The following is a 24,870-nucleotide window of genomic DNA, read 5'->3' on the forward strand; positions in this document are numbered from 1 at the left end:
TGGGAAGCAAATGCCCCCGTCATCGGCTCAACAACCGCCTTCTGCACTCATCTTAAAGAGGTATTTGGTCAACAAACTGCTGAATTATCTGTCCATGATCAACTGATTTCTATTCGCCAAGGCAAACGAGAAACCACAAGTTCCTATGCATTGCGCTTCCTTACGCAGGCCTGTATGAGTGGATGGAATGAATTAGCCATTTCTCCCCCACACTTACACTACGAGTTGGTCATCTGCATGAGGAAACCATCACGTTTATGGTGCTGGAGGAGTCAACTGCAGACATCATCCTGGGACGCCCCTGGTTAATATTACACCAGCCGCATATCCACTGGTCCACCGGAGAGATCCTGCAATGGGGTGAGAACTGCTTTTATCGTTGTATTCATCGTCCTCACCGAAAAGATCCATCATCATCGTCAGTTCCTTCATCATTGCCTGTGCAATCCACCTCAGTAGAGAGTCCCGATACTCAAGTCGACGTGGCCATTCCTCCTGCTTACAGGGCATTCCAGGATGTCTTCAGTAAGTGGTTGGCTACCAAACTTCCCCCTCATCGGCCATGCGACTGAGCCATCAACCTCCTGCCTGGGGCTACTTTACCTAAGGGCCACGTCTATCCTCTGTCCATCCCGGAACAGAAGGCCATGGAGGAGTACGTGCACGAAGCGTTCCAACAAGGATTCATCCTACCATCGACCTCCCCTACCACTTCGAACTTTTTCTTTGTGGCCAAGAAGGACGGAGGCTTGCGGCTGTGTATCGACTACCGTCACCTAAATTCTCAGACCGTCAAATTTAGTTATCCCCTTCCTCTGGTCCCCCAGACCTGGAACAGCTCCGTGGGGCCACTATCTTCTCCAAGCTCGATCTCAGAAGTGCCTACAACCTCATTCGCATTCGCAAGGGAGACGAGTGGAAGACAGCCTTCATCACTCCCTCAGGTCACTATGAATTTTGGGTGATGCCGTATGGGCTGTCCAACTCACCCTCCGCCTTCCAAAATTACATGAGGTATTTCGTGAATGCTTAAACATCATTCGTCATTGTCTATATCGATGATATCCTCATCTATTTTAGTGAACTGAGGGAGCATGAGGAGCATGTCTGTCTAGTCCTGCAGAAGCTCCGAGACCTTTACCTCAAGCTCAAGAAGTGCGAGTTCCATGTCTCTACTATCCAGTTTCTTGGGTACATCATAGACAACCATGGAGTCAAGATGGACCAGAGGAAGGTGGACACCATCACCCATTGGGCACAGCCCAATATCATCAAGGAGCTGCAGAGCTTCCTGGGATTCGCCAACTTCAACTGTCGCTTCATAAAGAATTACAGCCTTCTCAGCTCCTCACTCACCTCTCTGCTCCAGAACCGGCCCAAGTCTCTGTCCTGGACTCCATCGGCCACGGAGGCCTTCCATCAGCTGAAGAACGTCTTCTCTTTCTCTTGAGAAAAGACCCCAATAAACCCACAAATCAAATGTCTTTGTTCCAGTTTAAAAAAAAAGTCTCAAATTGTTAAACTGTGCTCAGAACTGCCAAGACAAACACCTTCCTAACCCTCACACAGAAAGAGGTTTCAATATAAAGACTACCACATTAATTTCAAAGCTGTATGTCAAATTTCTCATTTGCTTCTATTTTTAAATCCTCCAAGGAAATTTTGTAGAAATGTCTGAATGAAGTTGTAAGTAGTGTTGGGTGCATGTGATTGTTGCTAAGCAGAAATATTTATACCAGCCCTCCTACATGTTTGCCACATATGTGAATGTGTGTGTGAAATACGCATATAGCAGCAGGGGGTTGACGTGCCCCTGAAAGAACGCTTGTCTTGCTAATATGATGTGTTATGGTGACATACTGTTCATATAGACGCCTCTGGTGGTGTGCATGTGTGTGTGTGTGTGTGTGTGTGTGTGTGTGTGTGTGTGTGTGTGTGTGTGTGTGAGAGCCTGTTTATGAGGACACAAATTTGTATAACTACATGGGTATTACACTGGTATGACACTATAAATGTGGTTACATTTTAAATGTCCTCATATTTCAAATAGCTTTAAAACATACTAAATTAGGTTTTTTTGAGAAAGTAAAAATGCAGAATGTTTCCTGTGATGGGTAGATTTAGGGGCAGGGGCAGTGTAAGGGGATAGAAAATACGGTTTGTACAATATAAAAACCATTACGCCTATGGAGAGTCTCTGTAAACCACATAGACCAACATGTGTGTGTGTGTATGTTTGATCTACTATTTGTTTTCATTTTGTACAGATCAGTTAGTAACGGTTAGTGGTCAGTAAAGTATGTTTTAACAGATTTTTCTTCTTCTCAGAGTCGTTGTTTAGCCTCAGTCTTGAGGGACGTACTGTAGACATACACACAATCGCACAGTATTAGCCCTAAACCTCATTTTGTGGTATATTGGTACTGACAACCATCGTGTGCATCCTCACAGGACCCTTTTACCCTTCTCATCTTGTCTTTCATTGAGAAGCGTGAGGTTTTGATGCAGTTCACAGCGGAAAGACAGTGATTTATGCTTTATTTGCACAGGAGAGAGGCAGTTAAATGTCATCCCACAATCCTCTGTGGTAAACTGCAACAAATCTACACATAACTTCAAAATCTGACGGTGAAACTGCATGGCCTTCTTTATTATGAGTGTGTCTGCATAAAAGCTGTGATTTAATTCCCTTGAAAACATTTGGTGATGTGGTACAATTCAACATAAACCTGTTTTTACACTTTAAACACAGCACAGAAGCAACTTTTGGACGTGTATGCTTAATAATAAAGAGTGCTGTAAGCAACAACAATTTAAAGTTTGCGGATTTCATTTACACAGAACTAAAGTCGCATTAAATCCTCCTTTACTGAGGTGGGTCAGCAGTGACGTGTTTATGTCTTTTATTTAACTATGCAAAGAGTCTGTAAAGATGCCACATTAACATGTTATTATGTATTAAAGACAGTATTCAACTCTCATTTGCACAAATTCAACGTTAGAATTTGGTTTTGAGATACACTATATTGCCAAAAGTTTTGGGACGCCTGCCTTTACATGCACATGAACTGTCTGGAGTTAGGTTTCTCAGTTGACTATAAAACCTGTTAGATCTCTATATAAACAAACGCTAAAAAATATTGAACACATTTTTTTTAGATGGCATCATTGTAATATTTTACAAAAATATAGTTTTCTTAGCTTTGTGAATGTAATAAATTTGACTCTTTTTTTAAAATGTATAAACAATCTTGCTCCAGATATCATATGTCAATTAATAACAAAAGAACAGTCTTTTTGACAGCCTGCCAGTTGAACTAAAGATGCAAACAGTTAAACGATATAAAAAAATAAATTAAAAAAAAGTGGTTCAAACTAAATCAGGTTTGTGAACATTGATGGCCATACACAGTCTTAGCTTTCTTTTATTAAGCACCGAAGGTAAAGGTGAAACCATTAGTGTTCCTATTCTTCTTCTTCTTCTTCTTCTTCTTCTTCTTCTTCTTCTTCTTCTTCTTCCGCCATGGGAGTCTATGGCAGCCCATAGAACCGTATGGTAAAAAGTTGTGAAATTTGGCACACTCATAGAGGCCAGTCTGAGCTGTCACTATAGCAAATTTGGTGTCTCTAACTCAATCCCTCTAGCGCCACCACGTGTCCAAAGTTTCACTCATGTTTATGCTGATTAGAGTGTGGATCGGGCCGCATTTTTCTGTCCGAGCCCGGCCCGCGTCCGACAGAGCAGTAACCGAACTCGACCCGAGCCCGACAGGCATTAAAATATTTATGTCCAAGCCCGACCCGAACCCGACAGTTAAAATCTATTTTTTTCCTCATATACTAATGACAGGTACGTTTGTTTGTGTGGAAAGCCCGCTTTTATTAAGCAACTGTAGGAAGGCATTCTGAAATGTTTACAGACGAGCGCATCAGCACGCACATGGGGCATCAAACGTTACACAGAGCCCAATCAAATAGCCAACTGAAATTAAATGAACAAAGGTCTGCTAAAATGGCCCAAGCTAACAGAGCAGAACATTAACGTAACACAATTGAAATGCTTATTGAAATGAAACTCATTTTACCAATTTTCTCAAACTGTATGCTTCCTAAACAGCAAATGGGATCTATTTACATAATCTATCCATCAAAGTTTAGGCTAATCGAGGTTTTATGCAGAAAAAGGATTGCATCAACTGTGGATGGCTTCAAGGCTGTCCTGCTGCCAGCAGCGCTGAAGTTGCGCTCACTGGAATGACAAGGATGCCGCGGGCAATATGCACGCACGTGTTGCGCGTTGTTGTCACGGCGACATAAACAAATTTCCGCATGCAGGAAGACGGATGTTAGGGTAATATTTTACATTTATTTTAATCACAAAAACAAACCATTGGATCAAGTTAAACAGGCCCATTGGCTACTTGCATAATAAGCAGTTTTAGATTTAAAAGGTTTAATGCCTTATCGCGCTGACGTGACCGAGCCCGACCCGAACCAGAACATCTTTTTTAAATATCTGTCTGAACCCGGCCCAACCCATCGGGTACCGTCGGAACCCGTCGGGCTTGGGTCGGGTATCCAACCTATAATGCTGATAACGTTTGGCCCATAAGTGCTAGAAACAAAATTATTTTTTCCTCTGATTCCTTGGCTCAAGCCAATTCGATTATGATGTCATTTTCCGGTATGCAAATTTTCCCGCCATTTTCAATTAACCGAAAAAACTACTTTTGCAAATCGTGTTGATTCATCAAATCGTTTTCGATAGACGTGCAAAAACACACTTAAGGCAATATCTCCACAACGCGTTATCGTATTCAAACCAAACTTGGTACATGTCATCAAAAACATGACCTGAGGCAACATGCAGCATTTTGGCGCAGCGCCACCTACTGGTCAGAAGATACGAAAAATGCCTATTTTTGCTTATAACTTCTGAACCGTTTATCCAAAAATCATACAATTGGTCTCTGTAGATTTCAGGCATCATGGCGAGTCAATTGATATCCAATATTATCATGTCGGCCATTTTGGCTGTCGGCCATTTTGAATTATGTGCTAAAATGCTTTATTTTATGAACGCATGAACGGATTGTTACGAAACTTTGTATGGGTCATCACCACGATGCCCTGAAGTAGCCTGAGAAGTTTTTAAACAGCGCCATCTAGTGGAGAATTTTTTTTTTCAAACGCTTATAACTTTGGGTGTGGTTGACATATTTTGATGGGAGTATGTTTGGTCTCCTGAATCCTTGCCGAGTCCAACGATACCAGACTTGCCAGGTTTCGGCATATGGTTTGCGCAGCATTGTAATTTAGCGCTTAAAAAACATTTGCTGATATCTTCGAAACCGCTAGTCCGATCGAAACGAAACCAGCCTCAGAAGTTCGGAAACATAGGTCGATAGCTACACGCTAATGCCCAAATCTCAAAATATTGATAGTAAGGGGTAGTAAAATCCAATCAAAGTCAGGTGTCAGTCCTTTTTTACATTTTTCATATAAATGTCTATAGCTCCGAAACAAAATGAGATATTTTCACCAAACTTGACACACATATGTATGAGGACACTATGAGGACACATAAAAAAAATAATTAAAAATAATAATAATAATAAAAATTGGTGGGATTGTGCCTCTTGGTGGCGCTATAATAAAACATAACATAAAATTCCCATTGACTTCAATGCAGTATTCTGGTTTAAAATGCTAATGCTATCATTTGAATGCATTAGCGTATCATTACAAAACCCGGTGTGTGTCTTCCGCTCTATGTCCTGAAGATACTCAAAAAGTTTTGGGGCAGCGCCACCTTGTGGTCAAAAGTTGTAATAAAATGTACAGAAATGCAAATAACTTTTGATTGAATTAACCCATTGTAATGAAATACAATGGTCATAGTACATTCATTGGCTCATGCCGAGAACATGGATTCCAATTTTGACATATTTTGCAAACCTATCTGTCCTCCATCTTGTTATTTGTTAAAAACCTACTTTTTCAAACTCATCCCAGACCGTTTGTCTGATTTTCACCAAAATTTAACCGTATCGTCTTCAAACCATGCCGACAAAAAGTTATGGATTTCGTGTTGATAGACAAAACAGTATTCATATACCACTGCAACAGAGTTGAGCCATGATGCAAAAATGACTCTTGAGGCTGTATCTCTGCATTGCTTTGACATATTGACACCAAACTTTGCATGTCATTGTCTCCTCAATCTGACTACACCACATCAGTTTCGTAACAGTGCCACCTATTGGTCGAAAGTGATAAACCATTAAATCATTATTATTGACTGTATTTAAAATTGTAGTGCTATTTTGCCTAAAATCAACTTAAGTCTTTAATGGCTCATTGTTGCAGTTGATTTGACACTTCCAGCCATGCTGGGATGTTTTCTCTTCTTTGTTGTGCTTGTTCACTGTATTTAGAAATTCAGAAATATAGCTTTTGGAGAGATGAAAAATAACACAAAATCATTTTTTTCAAGGTGGATTTTTTTCCTGTGTCTTGGCGCTTTTAGTCCCACTAAATAAATACTATACAAGATGAACAAAAGTCATCAGGTTTGAAACAAACAAGGACATTTTCTTTTTTGAGTAAACTCTTTTAACAGCCTCAGCTTTAGTTTCTATCTAGTGATGTCTTTCGCTTTTTCTTTATGGTAAATGCCTCTCGTTCTACTTTATCCCTTCTTTGAACTCCTAATCGCAGTTTGCCATAACGTCTGTGTATAATCTTGTCGTAACAGAGATTGAAGACGATTGTGTCTACAAAAATACATTTGTGGTCTCTAATCTGGATGAAATGCATTTTGATGTTGAGTGGCAAACGGATTGATGATTTGAAATGTGTGTCATAACACATCTCCTCTGAGGCTTCATGTTATTTCCCTGCACAGAATCTAATGCATAACCGATATAATCCAAGGGCTAAAACCGGCGAAGAGATGAAAACATGGCTGGAGGGCAGAGAGAGGGACTGGAAAAGCAGGACGGACAACAGCCAACAGCCTGTGGTTCAGGAACTCACAGTGTGACTCGAGTCACGCATGAGTGTATGTGAGTGAACAGAGCTGTAATGAATCTGTAAATGGGTGTTTAAATATATATATATATATAGAAATGACATTGCATGAATGAATGATGAAGAGTAAAATATGACCGGATGGTATGATAGACATGTGGAATGGAAAGTCAAATCCTGTGATTAAGGTGTGTCTCTCTAAAAATACACACGGATGCACGCCGAGAAGCACACATGATACCGTAAAACTGAGCAGCTATAAATACCCCTAAAGTGAGCATCCCTCATGCCCTACTCACTCTGTATGCCGAACAATTGAAGTGAGCACTCTCGGGGGATGCTCGGCATGACTTGCTCATTTTGTGATCCCTTCCCTTTCTGAAGGGATTAGTTGCTTTCGGCTCTACAGTATGTGTAGCGTCTCCTTCAAGAATGCAGCAATGCCATGAAATTTGCCCTGCACTCTTAAAAATGAAGGTTCTTTGCAAAATGGCTCCATAAAAAGCTTTTAACATCTATGGAAGCTTTCTATTGGGCAAAAGGCTCTTTATAATGGAAAACGGTTCTTCAAATTATTAAAATATTCTTCAAACAAAAACAAAAATGGTTCTTTTAAGATCTGTTCACTGAAAGGTTCTTTAGGAAACCAAACATGGATCTTCTATGTAATCATTGTGATAAACCTCTTCTTGGAATCTTTATTTTCTGGAGTCTATGTAAGGAATAATTGACCACGGCCGCATTCACGTTTGTGATCGCATTACCATTTTGGGTGGTATTTCAGTGGTCCAGAGTCAATTATTCCGCTTATACCACGGTTACAACACCTCAAAACATTGTTCAGATTATGTATTTCGAGACATTTGTCAGGTTTTGTCCTTTAATATGCTCTTGTGTGCAGGAATAATTTTGTTGCTAATCTCAAAACGTAATTTTAGAGCTAGTAATGGAGGCTTAATGCAGTTAGTGCAGAGAGAGAGAGAGAGAGAGAGAGAGAGAGAGAGAGAGAGAGAGAGAGAGAGAGAGAGAGAGAGAGAGAGAGAGAGAGAGAGAGAGAGAGAGAGAGAGAGAGATTAAATGTATATGATTACCTCAGTCTGTGTAACTCTCAACAGTGTTCGGCAGCAGCGTCTACTAATACGAAACTATAAGAACAGCACAGTTATTTCTTCACTATGTCATGTAGCTTTTAAGTTGTTAAACTATTTCACTGATAAAATTGTCAGAGCTGCGCTGACAACACGTTTCTGTGCGAGTGTGTGTCCATGGTGCATGTGTGTTTGAGTGTAAGAGAGAGAGAGAGTGGGAGAAAGAGTATATGCTTTCCATATAATACAACTTGATTTATGGGCAAAAACATGGAAATAATTTTTGTTTTTATCCTATTTTTTACTATATTTCTTTGCTTGGTCAGTGTCTATGTGGGTTTTGGTTATTTTGGCTGTAGGACCTTTGAAATTACTGAAATAATTTGGTGAAGTGATATGGAACTGTAATGCGGTCCTGCCTGAAAATACTTTAGCCATGCGTTTACCTGAAAATAATTGCACACCTTCTGAATGTTCATCAACCAGTCAGATTCAAGCATTCAGTAGAATAAGCATATTTAATCCCCTTTCTAATATGACTCTTAAAAATCACTTTTATTGGTGCAACCTAACGTAGCCATGAGTCAATCATATTAAATAATATTGCTCACTTGAGTCAAGTCAAGTCACCTTTATTTATACAGCGCTTTATACAATACAATTACTGGCATTACTAAGGGGATGGGGGTAGTTTTCTTTTTTTTTCTGGTGCAAACTGTTTTGACAAGATTAACTAATTTGTGTAATTATACAGGGCATTGCCAAAGAACGGTAAATAAATTACAATGTACATTTACCATATCATAAATATTCTCTGTGAGCTTTATAACAGCACAGCCACCTGTCTGCTGCACATCTTGCGTTGTCTATTTCAAGATGTCCTTTTCTGAATAATAGTTTGTAAATGATACAGCTGTTTAGTAACAAGCAGCAGTCAGTCGCCCACATTCCTCCACCCCCTTCCCTACATGGGAATTTAATTGAAAAATGCCTCCCATAAACCTCGGAGTGCAGCAAAAATAAATCATCTATTAATTATGGAAGGTTTTATTAGGTGATTATATTGGCTCAATGGCTATAAACCTATCTGGAGCATTTGGAAGTATGGATGTTGCTGGATGTTGCCTAGGGTTTTGTTTTATGATTACCAGTAATGTTTTCATGTGGTTACCAAGGCATTTTTTCATCATTTCACCGTGTTCTGAGCGGTTGCTAGAGAATTGCTATGTGGTTGCTAGGAAGTTATAGGTAATTGCTTGATGGCAAGCATTAATGCAAACAAAACCCAGGTATCATCCTGCTGTGTGTGATATTTTCCTGCGATGTGAAGACACGTGCATCAGTGCCTGTTATCCATCATGCCCCTCTAATGTGTGTAACACAAGCTGAATTGTCTTTTGTTGCACGAAACTCTCGTCTTCTACAAGAATAACCAGCGTCTAGACTCGGTTTTAAGCCTATTGCCCTTTTCAAGACAATATTTGATGTCATAGAATAAACCATGAACATATCTTGTGCTTATACACCTGGTCACTTCATGTGTCTTCTCTGATTGATATATATCCGATCGTGACCAGGTGTAAAATCTCCCTCTGAAGCGCTTTAAAAGAAGCATTTCCAGTGTAAATGCATCTGGTTTATGAAAAATTATATAAGATATGTTCATTTTACTCCTTCCAAAATGTTAAAAAATGAAATGTACAAGAGCGTAGTATAGGCTGTATGACATGTTATGGCCAGATATGACAGCGCTACTGCAACACGCAACGCCGCAGATCAGCAAACTGCGGCAAATTAAACTGAAAGTAAGTCACTTAAAACACGATCACCTTCATTAAAAGTCTCTCCTATCATCCTATCTTGAAAAAAGCAGATGATAAATAAAATGCGGTTCATATCTGTTGCTTTCAAGTGTAAATGGAATCGTTTTAATGCAACCCAGGGATAACCCTCCAAGTTAACAGGGACTATTTAAAAACACTTTCTAACAATGTTTCTTTATACTAAATTCATAATAGGCCCTACTTACATTGTCATTCTGTAGTAATGTTTGATTGTAATTTAAATATGGAAAATGTGTTTTTTTTACGAACAAGTTAGAGTTAATCCTTTATTCATTGGTGTATAATTTCACATGTCCAATACCTAGATAGAGGTTATGTATAAAGGGTATGCATTGATGTCACTTTTCCGCCGGAACAGGCCTCCTCAGCCAGGACTGAGTGGCAGAAGAGATGCTGCATGACTAATTGGGCAAAACTGCGAAAAAGTGAGTAAAACAAACGATTATCAGTTAAAGCAAAAGTTTGGACTCCATAAAGTGTTCCTTCCAATTTACCAATGATCCAGTGATCCATTAGCCTGACAAGCCAGACCCACATCAAGATGTTTGGTCTGGAAACTCACCATTGACAGCTCAATCCGAGGGGCGGGATAAACGGTTGTCTTTCAAACTCCCTCTGCACGCGATAGGATAGCAGAGCTCGTTGATAGATTAAACATTCGTCGTATCCGGTCGGCTAAACTCAGAACACATCTTCCCTTTTTTAAGAATGACTTCAGTGCCGTTCTTTGCTCTTTTCTCAGAGAAAAGCTTAACTCCAAGTCTTCCAGAGTCGCGGTCAAAGCTGATTCGAAAGACCGCCGTTCGCCAGTTTCTGTGTTTACTAGAAGCACGCAAACACAACTCGGCCGTCGGCATTATGGCCCCGCCCACTGACTCTATACACGATGTGATTGGCCTGGCAATAGTTAGGGGAATACAGCTCAGAAGGGTATTGAGAGTTGCTAGACGACACTCGCGGGCAGATTAAATTTGCCGCCGCTAGGGTGCGTCTAGATTTCTAGGCTAGTGATCCATGGCTATTAACATTACAGGTACAGTAGGTCTTAATCCAGGTGATCACTTATATCAATGTTTTATATTTGTAATTTCATCCAGCCCTAAAGCTTGCATAGTTTTTGTCTGTGTTTATTTAAAAACATCCTATTATGCAGAACATAAGATGGTAAATATTTAATTGATGAGTTGACAGCAATAGGTGCGTTTACATGGAGCATTTTAATCGGTTTAAAAGTCCGATCCGAATGAAAATGCTCCATATAAACACCTCAATCGGAATAGAAATGACCAACCCGAATGAAATTGTAATCGGTTTGAGAGGGGTTGGATAAACCTTTTCATGAACCGATCTAATGAAAAATGTAACCATGTAAACGACCTGACCCGATTACTTTGCAGTGTGCGTCCTTATGTGACGTGATACAACTTGCGCCTTCACCACTGACCGCGCCGTGCGCTCACACACAGGCTACAATGTTGAGAGGAAAGTTCATTTTTCTGAGGGGTAAACTTTTTATTTCGTTAGAAGTTATGAAGATAATGTTGGCATAATGATCTTTTTTATGTGTATTGTTATTGGATAATTTCTATCTATCTATCTATCTATCTATCTATCTATCTATCTATCTATCTATCTATCTATAATATATTATATATATATATATATATATATATATATATATATATATATATATATATATATATATATATATAGCCTAACTTTACAAAGCTGCTGTTTTTCTTTACCTGATCACCTGCTCATCTCCCTCTGCTGACTTTTCTACCCTGCTGGTATATTTACCTCGAATCTGTTATAAAAACTTGTTAAGAGATTATATACCTCGTAATCATAATTGTGTAATGAATACCCGTAATGAAAATTGTGTATAAGCACTCATATTCTAACATAGTAGAGATTATAGAAAGAAAGAGATTAGGCTAAGTATTAAAACCGCCAGTAGGCAGCAGCGAATCAGTGAGCCACTAAAATCGTTCATTCATCCAATTCGTTCAAAAGTCGGATTGATTTAGGAAGAAAACAAACACCGATGTGAATACTTTTGCCAGTGATAATTACAGACACTATTGAAAAATGAACTAGAAAAACAGACAGCTGTTTTGGTAACTTTTACTGATAGTTATAGCTAAATACATTGAAATGGATGAGCTAGCTAAATATGATGTCATGTGTACTTAGATATTACACAATATTCTCATACCTCATTCTCAGTAGGCTACAAGCATAATTTTTTTGCATCCCTCTCTGACCAGCAATTATAGTTCGCTGTGCAGCGCTTCTCTTCACTTTTGGTGCTAACGTTACCCGTGTCTCTCATTCAAACGCCACTCGCGTTGTTTTGGTGAAAGTGCGACTCGCTGGTTGGGCGTTACCAATCGGCTCAATGGAGGGGGAGTATGTTTGTCTGATTTATTATGACAAAGTCATATTTGATTAAGAACAAAATTATTGTTACAAAATAAATTAATTCTACATATTTTTCATTTGATCTACTGTGATTTTCATGTTGAAATATGGGGGGGGGTTGTAACTGATGGACTTGAATATTGGGGGGGTTACCCCCCATCCCCCCCATAAACTACGCCTCTGCCCCACTTTTTACTTCAACTGCGCCTGACAGAAGAATTAATTTTTTTCCTAAGATGATTACACTTTCCAAAAAATAAATAGCTTTTATAAAACCGTATTAGTCCTGCTGGCCGTTGAGAGTTGCTATGGCATCCGTGAACACATTTCAGCTGCTGGAGAGGACAGAGTCGACATTTCTGATGCGGCAGACAAAATGCTCTGTGATGATTGCGATTGAAAGTCAGCTCATGTAAACCCCAGATCGGTTTAGATAACGTCTCATGTAAACTAACTAAATCTTTCAATCAGAATTATTTTAATCAGAATGACAAAAAAGTGTGCTTGGCTAATATAATGCTAATGCTGCCACTCAGTCTTTTTGCCACTTAATGGGCGTAACCAGCAGACGGTGATATCACAGCATACCCTTCAATATCTTATCAGTTTGGTGGAGGGGCGAAGGGAGAGAGAGTATATGCGGAAAGGTGGAAGTGTGGAAGTGTCCCACTGTTATGTGTCAAAGTGTTTTAAAAGGTAAAATACAAGAGATTTCTGAACCAGCAACGTTGTTCTCGGAGCTCTGCACTGTGTTTACTACATGAACAGCGTATGAGACTGGCGTGGAAGAGAGGATATTGTTGAATAAAGCTGTTATTTTTGTTTGTTTTATGGGCACAACAAGTATTCTTGTCGATTCATAACATTAAGGTTGAACCACTGTAGTAACACTGATCTAGTTTATGATCTCTGGGCCTTGAAAGTGTTAATTCAATTGCTGTCTATGGAGGGTCAGAAAGCTCTCGGATTTCATCAAAAATATCTTAATTTGTGGTCCGAAGATGAACGAAGGTCTTACGGATTTGGAACGACATGAGGGTGAGGAATTAATGACAGAATGCTTTTAAATGAACCCTTTAAGAGAGGTCCTTTATAATTAGTCGAGAGAGTGTAAAGTTCGATCCCGAGTACCCGTATGTATGGGATATGGGAGTATGGGATTTTAGGACACCTGCTTTATCATCTTTGGGTAAAAATTGGAATATATGGAAATATTTTTTAAGCCTGGGACACACCAAGCCTGACTGTGAATGTTGCCTCTTGTCGGCTGTATCAAAAAGCTGCGCTTGAACACACCAAAAGGACTAAAGGCGACTGTCAATGAGCACAAACGTTCTGCGCCTGTGTGTAAGGGAATAACTCTTTATCAACAGGTATCAATAGTCTATTTTCGTCATTCATAAAAACTAGGACTGCAGGTATACAAAAAGTAAACAAAGCAGGGCGATGTTACCATTGTGAACATCAATCACGCTGATCACTTTCAACATTATGAATCGGCCCAAAAACCCTGACACCGTCCGACTAGAACCAATGGAAAAACTAAGCCAACCGTCACTCAAAAATGGCCCGACATGGCTTGGTGTGTCTCAGCCTTTTAAAAAAAAGCCTTTTTCTCTCCTTAACATGTTGCACGATTCAAGGTATCATGTCAGTAGCACAAAAGAAAGAGCCCTGCGTCAAAGAACATTCTTTGGCAACGGCTACCATAATTACACAAATTCATTAACCTCCTCGTAACAGCTCACATCAGAAAAATACAGAAAACTACCCACATCCCCTCAGTAATGCCAAACATAATGAATGAAAGCGTCCCTTGAGACTGAGGCATACCCTGTCAGGCGTAGTGTAATTCACCATTGGCTGCCAGTAGCCTGCGCTCACTGAAGTGTGAGTGTGGGGGCAGTGACTGGTGAATGAGATTTGATCGGGGTAATCGTTCATATTCAGCACATCGTCACCTCTATGAAAGTGTCGCTCAATGTCTGACCAGCCAAATCGATGCCAGAGCTGACAATGGCAGGAGAAAAACCTGGCAACCTTCAATCATTTTATCTTGTGAACGGGACAAGGAAAGATAAATGCAAGCATCTGCTGCCATGGAATCGATGTGTATTCTGGGTTTGAGCGTGATGAACTGCATATTCAACAAAATTTGAGTCGATTATTATGAGCCAGACCCTGCTGGATGAGGCGGAGTCATCATTACATCATACACTCTAAAAAATGCTGGACTAAAAACAACCCAAGTTGGGTTGAAAATGGACTAACCCAGCAATTGGGTTGTCCTTAGCAACATTTATACAAACCGCTGGGTTAAGACAACCCAATTGCAGGGTTAAACAACTCAACCGTTGGGTTAAAACAACCCAATTGCTGGGTTAGTCCATTTTCAACCCAACTTGGGTTGTTTTTAACTATGCATTTTTTAGAGTGTAGCTTTAGATGGTTGTTTAATAAATGACACACTGTCAGTAGGTGACTCGCCAATAACCTGAATGCTAAGCATTGGTAGATGGCTGTTTGGATGTCTAAATCATTTCACACCCCATGTCTTCTGGCTGACTGCCTTAATGTACACCGCTTGAAAGTGATTGCCTTTCATATGAATTCAGATGACAGGCTAAGACAAATTAGTGTGTTTCTGAGAAAACGGCATCAGAGATTGTACAGGGCACAGCAAAGCGCTGCACACAGAAAAATGACAAGCTAAAACCACATGTAGCCTAGCTTAAACAAGCATCAAGCAATATGTATTTTTACAAAATATGCAATGCTTGTTCGAGCTAAACCTAGCAGGACATTTATGTTCCAATTACAAACGAAGAAGAGAATGTGAGGGGCTAAACTGGAAGAGAAAATAGCATCACCCAAGCAGGCGATGTCACTTGAGGTCTCGCAAGCTTCAGTGGTTCAAACACTGGATCTACTGAAGCTTGAGATTGACCAATAGGAGCTTGCGGTGCCCACAGGATTAGTTGAAAGCTCAGCAGGGAGGTCATTTTCTCTTCACCATAAGCCACCGTTATGGACCGATAACACCATACAGTAGAGCTTCTTAATCTGGGTCCTGGGGACCCACAGGACTGCACATGGTGTATGTCTCCCTTATTTAATGCACCTGAATCAAATTGGCCGAGAGCTTCATGAACAAAACTGGGTGCGTCAGATAAGAAAGACAAAATGTTCAGTGCAGTGGTTCCTGGGAACAGGATTAAGAACCACTGCACAATAATTCTCATAATCCACCAATTTATGCCATAAATATATATAATACAAACAAAAAATGTAATGATAATTTTATGCCAGTACATTATCCAGTAATTTTATGGAAATATCCGTTGACCCTTAAAACACAAACTAATGCAATGTGTAATTGAAAATACAGGTAAAACACCTGTAAAGAACCAAGACTTTTTTTTACAGTGTATATATATGTATATATATATATATATATATATATATATATATATATATATATATATATATATATATATATATATACAACATTTATTATCTTGGCACGATCTGTGCTTTTGTTTTGCAATTAAATCAAGTAGTCTCTGTAAAGCCATGCCTCAGATATTGCCAGTTGTATCATTTGCCAGATGAAAATCATTTAGAAAAATAACAGCACATCTTATTACTACTTAATAAGCCACATGGTTCATTCATGATATGGGACGAGTCACTCTGCACTCTGTATATAAGGTTAGGGATTTAAGACAATCTGATCTCATTGGAAAATATATTTTACGAGGTGGTGATTTTGTATTATGCAAAAAAATGAATGTCCACTCCTAAAAGCACCCCTGGATATAACCGTCACAGGGCAAGCAGATCGCACAAACTCGTACAAATGATTCATACGAATTAGCCACCAACTTGTCAAAACATAAAATAGTTACGCAGTGCAATGAGATTGTGTTGGGCTGAGAACAGTCAATTCTGCCCAAAACTAATATAGACAGAAGTTGACATGTTGTTCAGCTTGAATAGAGTAACAAGGTTTATCCACTTCAGAAATCCAGCCCATCAATGGCTTTCTCGCAGTTGCCCCAGCATGTCAAACCATGAGAGGAGAATGCAGCATTTTAAACATTTAAAAGCAATCCTTAAGATCCGTACCAAAGGTCACAGTTAATAATCATTTCTGCGAGACGACTGAAGCCAATCATTGCATTGATTTTGCATTTCTTACCTTCCGATCATTGTGGAGTGTTGTTGCACAGCGGCCTCCAGGAGGCGCTCTAGTATGGTCCACTCTCCCATGGCTGAAAGCTGAAGACATCCAGGGATCACTGGACACTATACCGGACCCCCACCGATCCCTCACGTTCCCCTCCGAAGAAACCCTGCAGTCTCCTTTTCTTCTCTTTGAGGTAGTCGACAGCAACAGAGATGCTTTGGTCCTACAAATAGTTCCACCGATGGCTCGAGAAGACATGTGCGCCCATGGTTTCTCCTCATCTGCCTTCAACAGCCTCTGTTTATTGGTTTGCTTTCTTTCCCTTGTTGGGTTTGAAGTAGTCAGACAGCAGTTACAGTAAGAGTGCAGAATCGGAGAGCTGTGCTTGTCCCTGAATGCCCTGGCGTCCTCAAGTGCTTCAACTATCTGCACTATCTTTCCCCGTTCCTCAAGCAACTCTCCAGCTGCATCTAAACACGCACACTCGCGGACAAGCTGCACCTAGCCCTTTTGTTCACCATTAAACACACACACTCTGACACACACACACAATCGTCCTCTTCTTGATCTCTCATAATCCACCAAGCACGTTTTCCTGGCAGTATTGGTAGCACAGACAATCCAGACCCGCTCACACAAACACACTCCACGCTCCGATTAAAGCACCGCCAGTTGCACATCACACACACATTTCAACAAATCACTCAATTTCCACACTTTCTCTCTGCTTCCTCACTGTTGCTTCCTAATGTTTCTACCTAAGCCTTGGCAAGCAGTCTGCATTCTCCTGATTTCTCCTCCACCATCCCCGCTTCAGTGTCTTTCCTGCATTTTCCCCCCACTGTCAGTTTTCTCTTCCCCTGCTTGCTCTCTCGCTCTGCCTCTCTCTGCCCCTGCTGTCACTATGAGCCTCTGCCTTGCCACACTCTCGTTTTTTTGCTCTCCCTCCCTCCTCTCTGTTCGCCTGACGTTCTCTCTGTCACTCTTGATAAGCGTGCCGCCTCTCTCTCTCTCTCTCTCTCTCTCTCTCTCTCTCTCTCTCTCTCTCTCTCTCTCTCTCTCTCTCTCTCTCTCTCTCTCTCACACACACACACACACACACACACACAATAGTCAGCGCTCTTGATCTGTTGCACACGTCTCTTCAAGAGGTGATGCTAACTGATGGCACTCTTTATTTCTTTTGAATGAACCCTGTTCATTCACCTTTCACTCTACGAGCCTCTTTCTGTCCCTCTTGTGGGCATCCGGCTTGTGCGTGTGTCCGGAGGATTAGTGGGAGAAATCATCATGCTACCCCTCCTTTCCTTTCCTCTCATCCACAAACCTATCCAACCAAACTCCTCCTTTCAGATCCAAATTGCAATCCTGCTTTATCTCTTTTGCAATGGCGGTAACAGAGTTGAACAAAAATCATGAATTTTTTTTTACAAAAATGTTTAAACACATTTTGAAGGCTGATGATCTAAAGACAGAAACGATTAAATATAAAAACAATAATGAAAATTACAAAAAACAGCAGCTTTACACAATAGAGCAGCTTTACGCAACAGTTCAAATTTTACAGCTCTACACAACAGAATAACTTTACACCAGATTTTTTGTAACATTAGGTTTACACAACTAAATGTTACACCACCATTACAAGACAGAGCACCTTAACACAACAGTTACACCACCTTTAAACAGATGTTTTACAAAACAGCACCTAGGACACCTTTACACAACTTTACACCTCATTGTAGTAGAGCAAGTTTACACAGCAGATAAGCTTTACAGAGCACTGCAGATTTACAACACCTTTACAAAACAGAGCAACTTTACACCACATTTAAGTTGAGGAGCAAGTTTACACAGCAGATAAGCTTTACAGAGCAATGCAGATTTACAACACCTTTACAAAACAGAGCAACTTTACACCACATTTAAGTTGAGGAGCAAGTTTAGACAACGGATAAGCTTTACAGAGCACTGCAGATTTACAAAACCCTTTACAAAACAGAGCAACTTTACACCACATTTATGTTGAAGAGCAAGTTTACACAGCAGATGAGCTTTACAGAGCACTGCAGATTTACAACACCTTTACAAAACAGAGCAACTTTACACCACATTTATGTTGAAGAGCAAGTTTAGACAACGGATAAGCTTTACAGAGCACTGCAGATTTACAACACCTTTACAAAACAGAGCAACTTTACACCACATTTATGTTGAAGAGCAAGTTTAGACAACGGATAAGCTTTACAGAGCACTGCAGATTTACAACACCTTTACAAAACAGAGCAACTTTACACCACATTTATGTTGAAGAGCAAGTTTACACAGCAGATGAGCTTTACAGAGCACTGCAGATTTACAACACCTTTACAAAACAGAGCAACTTTACACCACATTTATGTTGAAGAGCAAGTTTACACAGCAGATAAGCTTTACAGAGCACTGCAGATTTACAACACCTTTACAAAACAGAGCAACTTTACACCACATTTATGTTGAAGAGCAAGTTTACACAGCAGATAAGCTTTACAGAGCACTGCAGATTTACAACCCCTTTACAAAACAGAGCAACTTTACACCACATTTATGTTGAAGAGCAAGATTACACAGCAGATGAGCTTTACAGAGCACTGCAGATTTACAACACCTTTACAAAACAGAGCAACTTTACACCACATTTATGTTGAAGAGCAAGTTTACACAGCAGATGAGCTTTACAGAGCACTGCAGATTTACAACACCTTTACAAAACAGAGCAACTTTACACCACATTTATGTTGAAGAGCAAGTTTACACAGCAGATGAGCTTTACAGAGCACTGCAGATTTACAACACCTTTACAAAACAGAGCAACTTTACACCACATTTATGTTGAAGAGCAAGTTTAGACAACGGATAAGCTTTACAGAGCACTGCAGATTTACAACACCTTTACAAAACAGAGCAACTTTACACCACATTTATGTTGAAGAGCAAGTTTAGACAACGGATAAGCTTTACAGAGCACTGCAGATTTACAACACCTTTACAAAACAGAGCAACTTTACACCACATTTATGTTGAAGAGCAAGTTTACACAGCAGATGAGCTTTACAGAGCACTGCAGATTTACAACACCTTTACAAAACAGAGCAACTTTACACCACATTTATGTTGAAGAGCAAGTTTACACAGCAGATGAGCTTTACAGAGCACTGCAGATTTACAACACCTTTACAGAACAGAGCAACTTTACACCACATTTATGTTGAAGAGCAAGTTTACACAGCAGATAAGCTTTACAGAGCACTGCAGATTTACAACCCCTTTACAAAACAGAGCAACTTTACACCACATTTATGTTGAAGAGCAAGATTACACAGCAGATGAGCTTTACAGAGCACTGCAGATTTACAACACCTTTACAAAACAGAGCAACTTTACACCACATTTATGTTGAAGAGCAAGTTTACACAGCAGATGAGCTTTACAGAGCACTGCAGATTTACAACACCTTTACAAAACAGAGCAACTTTACACCACATTTATGTTGAAGAGCAAGTTTACACAGCAGATGAGCTTTACAGAGCACTGCAGATTTACAACACCTTTACAGAACAGAGCAACTTTACACCACATTTATGTTGAAGAGCAAGTTTAGACAACGGATAAGCTTTACAGAGCACTGCAGATTTACAACACCTTTAGAGAGCAAGATCACTTTAAATGACTTTTACTTAACAGAGCAATTTTACAAAACAAAGTAGCACCACTTTTACATGACGGAACAGGGTATTCCAGAAAGCAAGGTTAACTTACGATCATATAAATTGACCTCTCGGTTGATTAACCCAAACCGTGCTTACTCAAGGTATGCTAGTGTCAAGGTTCTGTCACTTCAGTCTAGGTTACTCTTGGTTTTGTGACAGAGCCCTGATGCTCCTGTATTGTTTGTCTTGTGTCCTGTCCTCTGAGTTGTTTTGTGTTCACAGGGTGGTGTTCAGAACCCGGCACTTCGGTCTAGTCTGTTTTCGGTTTTGGACATTCATGCTCCGAGTGTTTGTCTTCTGTTGTGAGCGCACAGGATGAGCATTCGCTCGTTCTTGTGCGCTTTGTCTTGTGTGACACTCTTCTGTCTGTGCTTTCATGTTGCCATGTTTTGTGAAAACATGCAGCTTATGAGTTCTCATTTGCTGCATGTTCTTCGCATTTGTTGTGAGCACATGGCTTGTCAAGTGTTTCTTTGTGCCATGTGCACATGACTATTGTTTAACCCCGCCCACCTTGTTTCCTGATTATTGGTTTATTTTCCCTCGTTACCCTCGTTCTTTTGTTTGCTCCCTATTTATTCTCCTTGTGTTTGCAGTACTGTGCTGGATCATGTCGAACGTGCCTCATGTTTCCCTGCTCACCAAGCCAAGCCAAGCCAAAGTTTTTCCCCCTCTGGGGAGTTTTTGCTTATCTTGTTTTATTTTATTAAATAAAGCCTTTTCCTCCTGCAAAATGAGTCCTCGCTCCTTCCCCTTTATCCAACCCTGACAGCTGGTTCCTAAAATGAGTCCAGGAGTAAGTTCCGAAGACTTGGAGTATGTTCGTGGATGGTTAACTCACAAGACATTCTCAACAGAGTGGCGAATCGATAACTCACCATTGAAACAGACGCTAAGAAAAAAACGCGGCATTCTACTTCCTTCTTCTTCTTTTGTCTAATGGCGAATTACATAACCTACTTAGTGCACATCACCACCTATTTGTTGGTTATACAATAATTTTTTCACGCTTTCCGTTTATCTTTATTCATTGAGAATAAGGATTATATTGTTTGATGCTATTTAACTGAAATAAATTTACAACACCTTTACATAACAAAACAGCTTTACACCCCCTTTATGTAGAAGAGGAAGTTTACAAAACAGCTTTACACCACATTTCTTTGTTGGACTGTTATGTCTATGTCTCCCAGGTCCCTGTGATTCCCACACATTGGTATGGTTTGAGTTTTTATTTGTGGTTTCTGATTATGTGTTTTGCCCCTATTGTGGGTTTTGTGTTATGTATCTTTTGTTAAAATAAATTTCACTTTACCCTGCATATGAGTCCTCGCCCCTAATTCACAAGAACACCCGTGACAACAACTTTACATCATCTTTATGTAACAAAGTATCTTTAAATCACATTTACACAACAGATACGTTTGACAAAACGGAGCAGATCAACAATACCTTTACACAGCAGGACAACATTTACATCACATTTATGTAACAGAGCAGTTTTATGCAGCAGACTAGCCTAGCACCACATTTACATGACCGATCAGCTTTACACAAGTTACACCACCTTAACACAACAGTTTTACAAAACAGACTTAGCTTTACATTGCATTTATATATCGGAACACACTCAACAGTTACTCCTTTATGCAACACAGCGAATTTACAACACCTTTACACATCAGGACAACTAAACAGTATGGAACAAAACTGTTTTACACAGAGAAGTACCTTTACATCTCACTTAAATGACAGAGCAGCTTTACAACACCATTATGTGACAAGAAGGGCAGAACCACGAGACAGCGACGCGAATCCTTTCACGGAGAAGCTCGGATGCAGAAAAAGGAGAAGAGACAACATTGAAGGACGAGAGAGGACCCAGCCTGGACTTTTAGTTTGTGTTTTATGTTTTATGTAGGTGCAGAAGTCATCAATGAGGAAGCTGCCGTTTTTACTTGTACTTTTTAATTTTGTGTTTATTTATTCATTAAAGTATTTGATTGTTCGCTGGTTCCCATCTCCTTCCCAGGACAACAAATTTATTACACTGGTGCCGAAACAAAGAAGTAAGGAGGGACATGCTGTCAGAGAGCCTTCGGCTCGGTGCTGAGGAGGTCTGGCAGCGCGGAAGAGGGAAGGAGTAGCAGTGTTGCCAAGTCTTGTGTTTTCCCGAGGAATTGGACTACTTTAACACTGTTGCCGCGGGCTGTTTTTCCCATGTCCTCTGGTTAAAGTGATATTTACCAATTATGTGATATTTAGCCCCAGAAATGCTCGTTTTTAGCAGAAGACCCTGCCAAAAAAACACATATTTTACCCCTCAGAATGCTTTTTTTTTACCAGGGAATGTGATTGGGCTTGTTTTGGGCTAGCTTTGAATTGTAATTGGGCAGGTTTTGTTGCAAAAACCTGGCAACTCTGAGGAGGCAGTGGGAACCGACGAAAGATTAAAGATTTTAATAAATAAACACCAAATGAAAGTAATGCAGAAAGCCCTTAATGGACGGCTGCCACGGACCCATATAATACAACATAAACAAAACACAACATAAAATCCAGGCCTGGACCTCTCTCCTCTTTCACTGTTGTCGCTCCTCCTTTTCTGCTTCCGAGTCCGAGTGACATGTGATGCAGGTTAAGCTCATCTGCAATCACGCCACGAGCTTAACATGCAGCAGGGTAACTTTACATCAACTTTACACAGCAGGGCAACTTTACATCAACATTACACAGCAGGGCAACTTTACATAAACTTTACACAGCAGGGCAACTTTACATCAACATTACACAGCAGGGCAACTTTACATAAACTTTACACAGCAGGGCAACTTTACATCAACTTTACACAGCAGGGCAACTTTACACCAACTTTACACAGCAGGGCAACTTTACAGCATCTTTACACAGCAGGGCAACTTTACAGCATCTTTACACATCAGGGCAACTTTACATCAACTTTACACAGCAGGGCAACTTTACACCAACTTTACACAGCAGGGCAACTTTACATCAACTTTACACAGCAGGGCAACTTTACAGCATCTTTACACAGCAGGGCAACTTTACATCAACTTTACACAGCAGGGCCACTTTACATCAACTTTACACAGCAGGGCCACTTTACATCAACATTACACAGCAGGGCAACTTTACATCAACTTTACACAGCAGGGCAACTTTACATCAACTTTATTTAACCGAGCAGTTTGACACAACATTTACACAACAGAACAGCTTTACACAGCGATTACACCACTTTTACACAATAGACCTCCACAATACAACACCTCCACAAAGCAGAGCAACATTGCAAACCTCTACACAATAAAATTACTTCACACCACATTAATATATAAGAGCAGGTTTACACAACAGATCAGTTTTACAACACCTTTACAAAACAGATTACTTTTACACGTTAGAGCCGTTTTACTCACAGTATCTTTCACAACATTAGTTTGTTGGCTTGTTATCCTGTTGTTTCAGTTCAATCCTCTTGTGACCATATTCCCTAATCCTGTTTTAACTATTCACACTGATGTTTTTGAGCTTTGAAGTTCTCTCAGTCATGCCATCAACACTGATTTATGGGTAGATGTAGTTTGTCGGACATAAGGGTGCTTACAGTACTGCAAGAAGTCTGATTAAAACAAAAAGCAGTAAAGGCGCTTAAATCTAAAACTAGAAAGCTAACATTACTTAATACTTGAGAGACTTTAATGAATTATAACACCTATACAAATGTGTTATTACAACCCTACAACACAAGATTCAATTGCTGTCCTTAACAACCTTCACAGATGTGAAAATATGAATAGGAATTCGCTGAGGTGAATCTGGCGTGTGCAACAGAGCAGGATTACTGACGTTCCTCCGGACAGCAAGGATCAGAGATGATGACCACGGTGGGCGTCTCTTTAGGTAAGATTACATCCCATGACTGCATGATAATCAGCTTTGCCTGCGCACCGCTACCAGAGGAGAAGCAATGGGGAAAAGCCCTCGTTTCCCTGGAAGGGGCTTTAATTAAAGATTAAGATAATTGGACTGAAAAAATCCTGCCTCCACCCGAGTCAAAAGTGAGACAGTGGTTATATTAGAGATGCAATATAAAGTGCACTTCTTCTTACTGTACTTAATATTAGAAAAACTCAAAATATACAGGATAAATATTTTCTACATTATAGTGTGCTATTATGCTGTTGTCACATGACCTCATTATGTTGCAAGTTTAATGCAGTGAGCACTGTAGTTATCACAGAAATAAACATTCAACCTTTTTTATTATATTAAAACAGAATTATGAGTCAAGAAATGTATTTTAAAGTATTTTACCTCAATGGGGACAACAGTACAGCTTAGAATACAAAGACAAAGAGTAAAATAAATCATTCTTACACCCCTTTAAAATTAATTTGTGAAACTCTGCACAAACTGCATATTACAAAGATCAGAACAAGTATGGAAGTGTGCAAGCATGCCCATTCTCTGAAGTTCTTTATAACATTTTAGCAGAGATCCACATGAGATGTTTTAATGGC

General features: G+C 39.9%; 1 protein-coding gene across 1 annotated transcript in view; it reads right to left on the reverse strand.

The window, feature by feature from the left end:
* The window catches only part of LOC137084112 (gap junction delta-2 protein), a 52,644-nt gene extending 35,124 nt beyond the window's left edge, over positions 1 to 17,520 (reverse strand). The window contains 1 exon segment of the mRNA XM_067450071.1: positions 16,590 to 17,520. Within this exon segment, the coding sequence (XP_067306172.1) occupies positions 16,590 to 16,660 (71 nt within the window). The 5' untranslated portion in view covers positions 16,661 to 17,520.
* Positions 17,521 to 24,870: the final 7,350 nt, after the last annotated feature.

This window comes from Pseudorasbora parva, chromosome 8 (genome assembly GCF_024679245.1).
Source record: "Pseudorasbora parva isolate DD20220531a chromosome 8, ASM2467924v1, whole genome shotgun sequence".
NCBI classification, from domain to species: domain Eukaryota; kingdom Metazoa; phylum Chordata; class Actinopteri; order Cypriniformes; family Gobionidae; genus Pseudorasbora; species Pseudorasbora parva.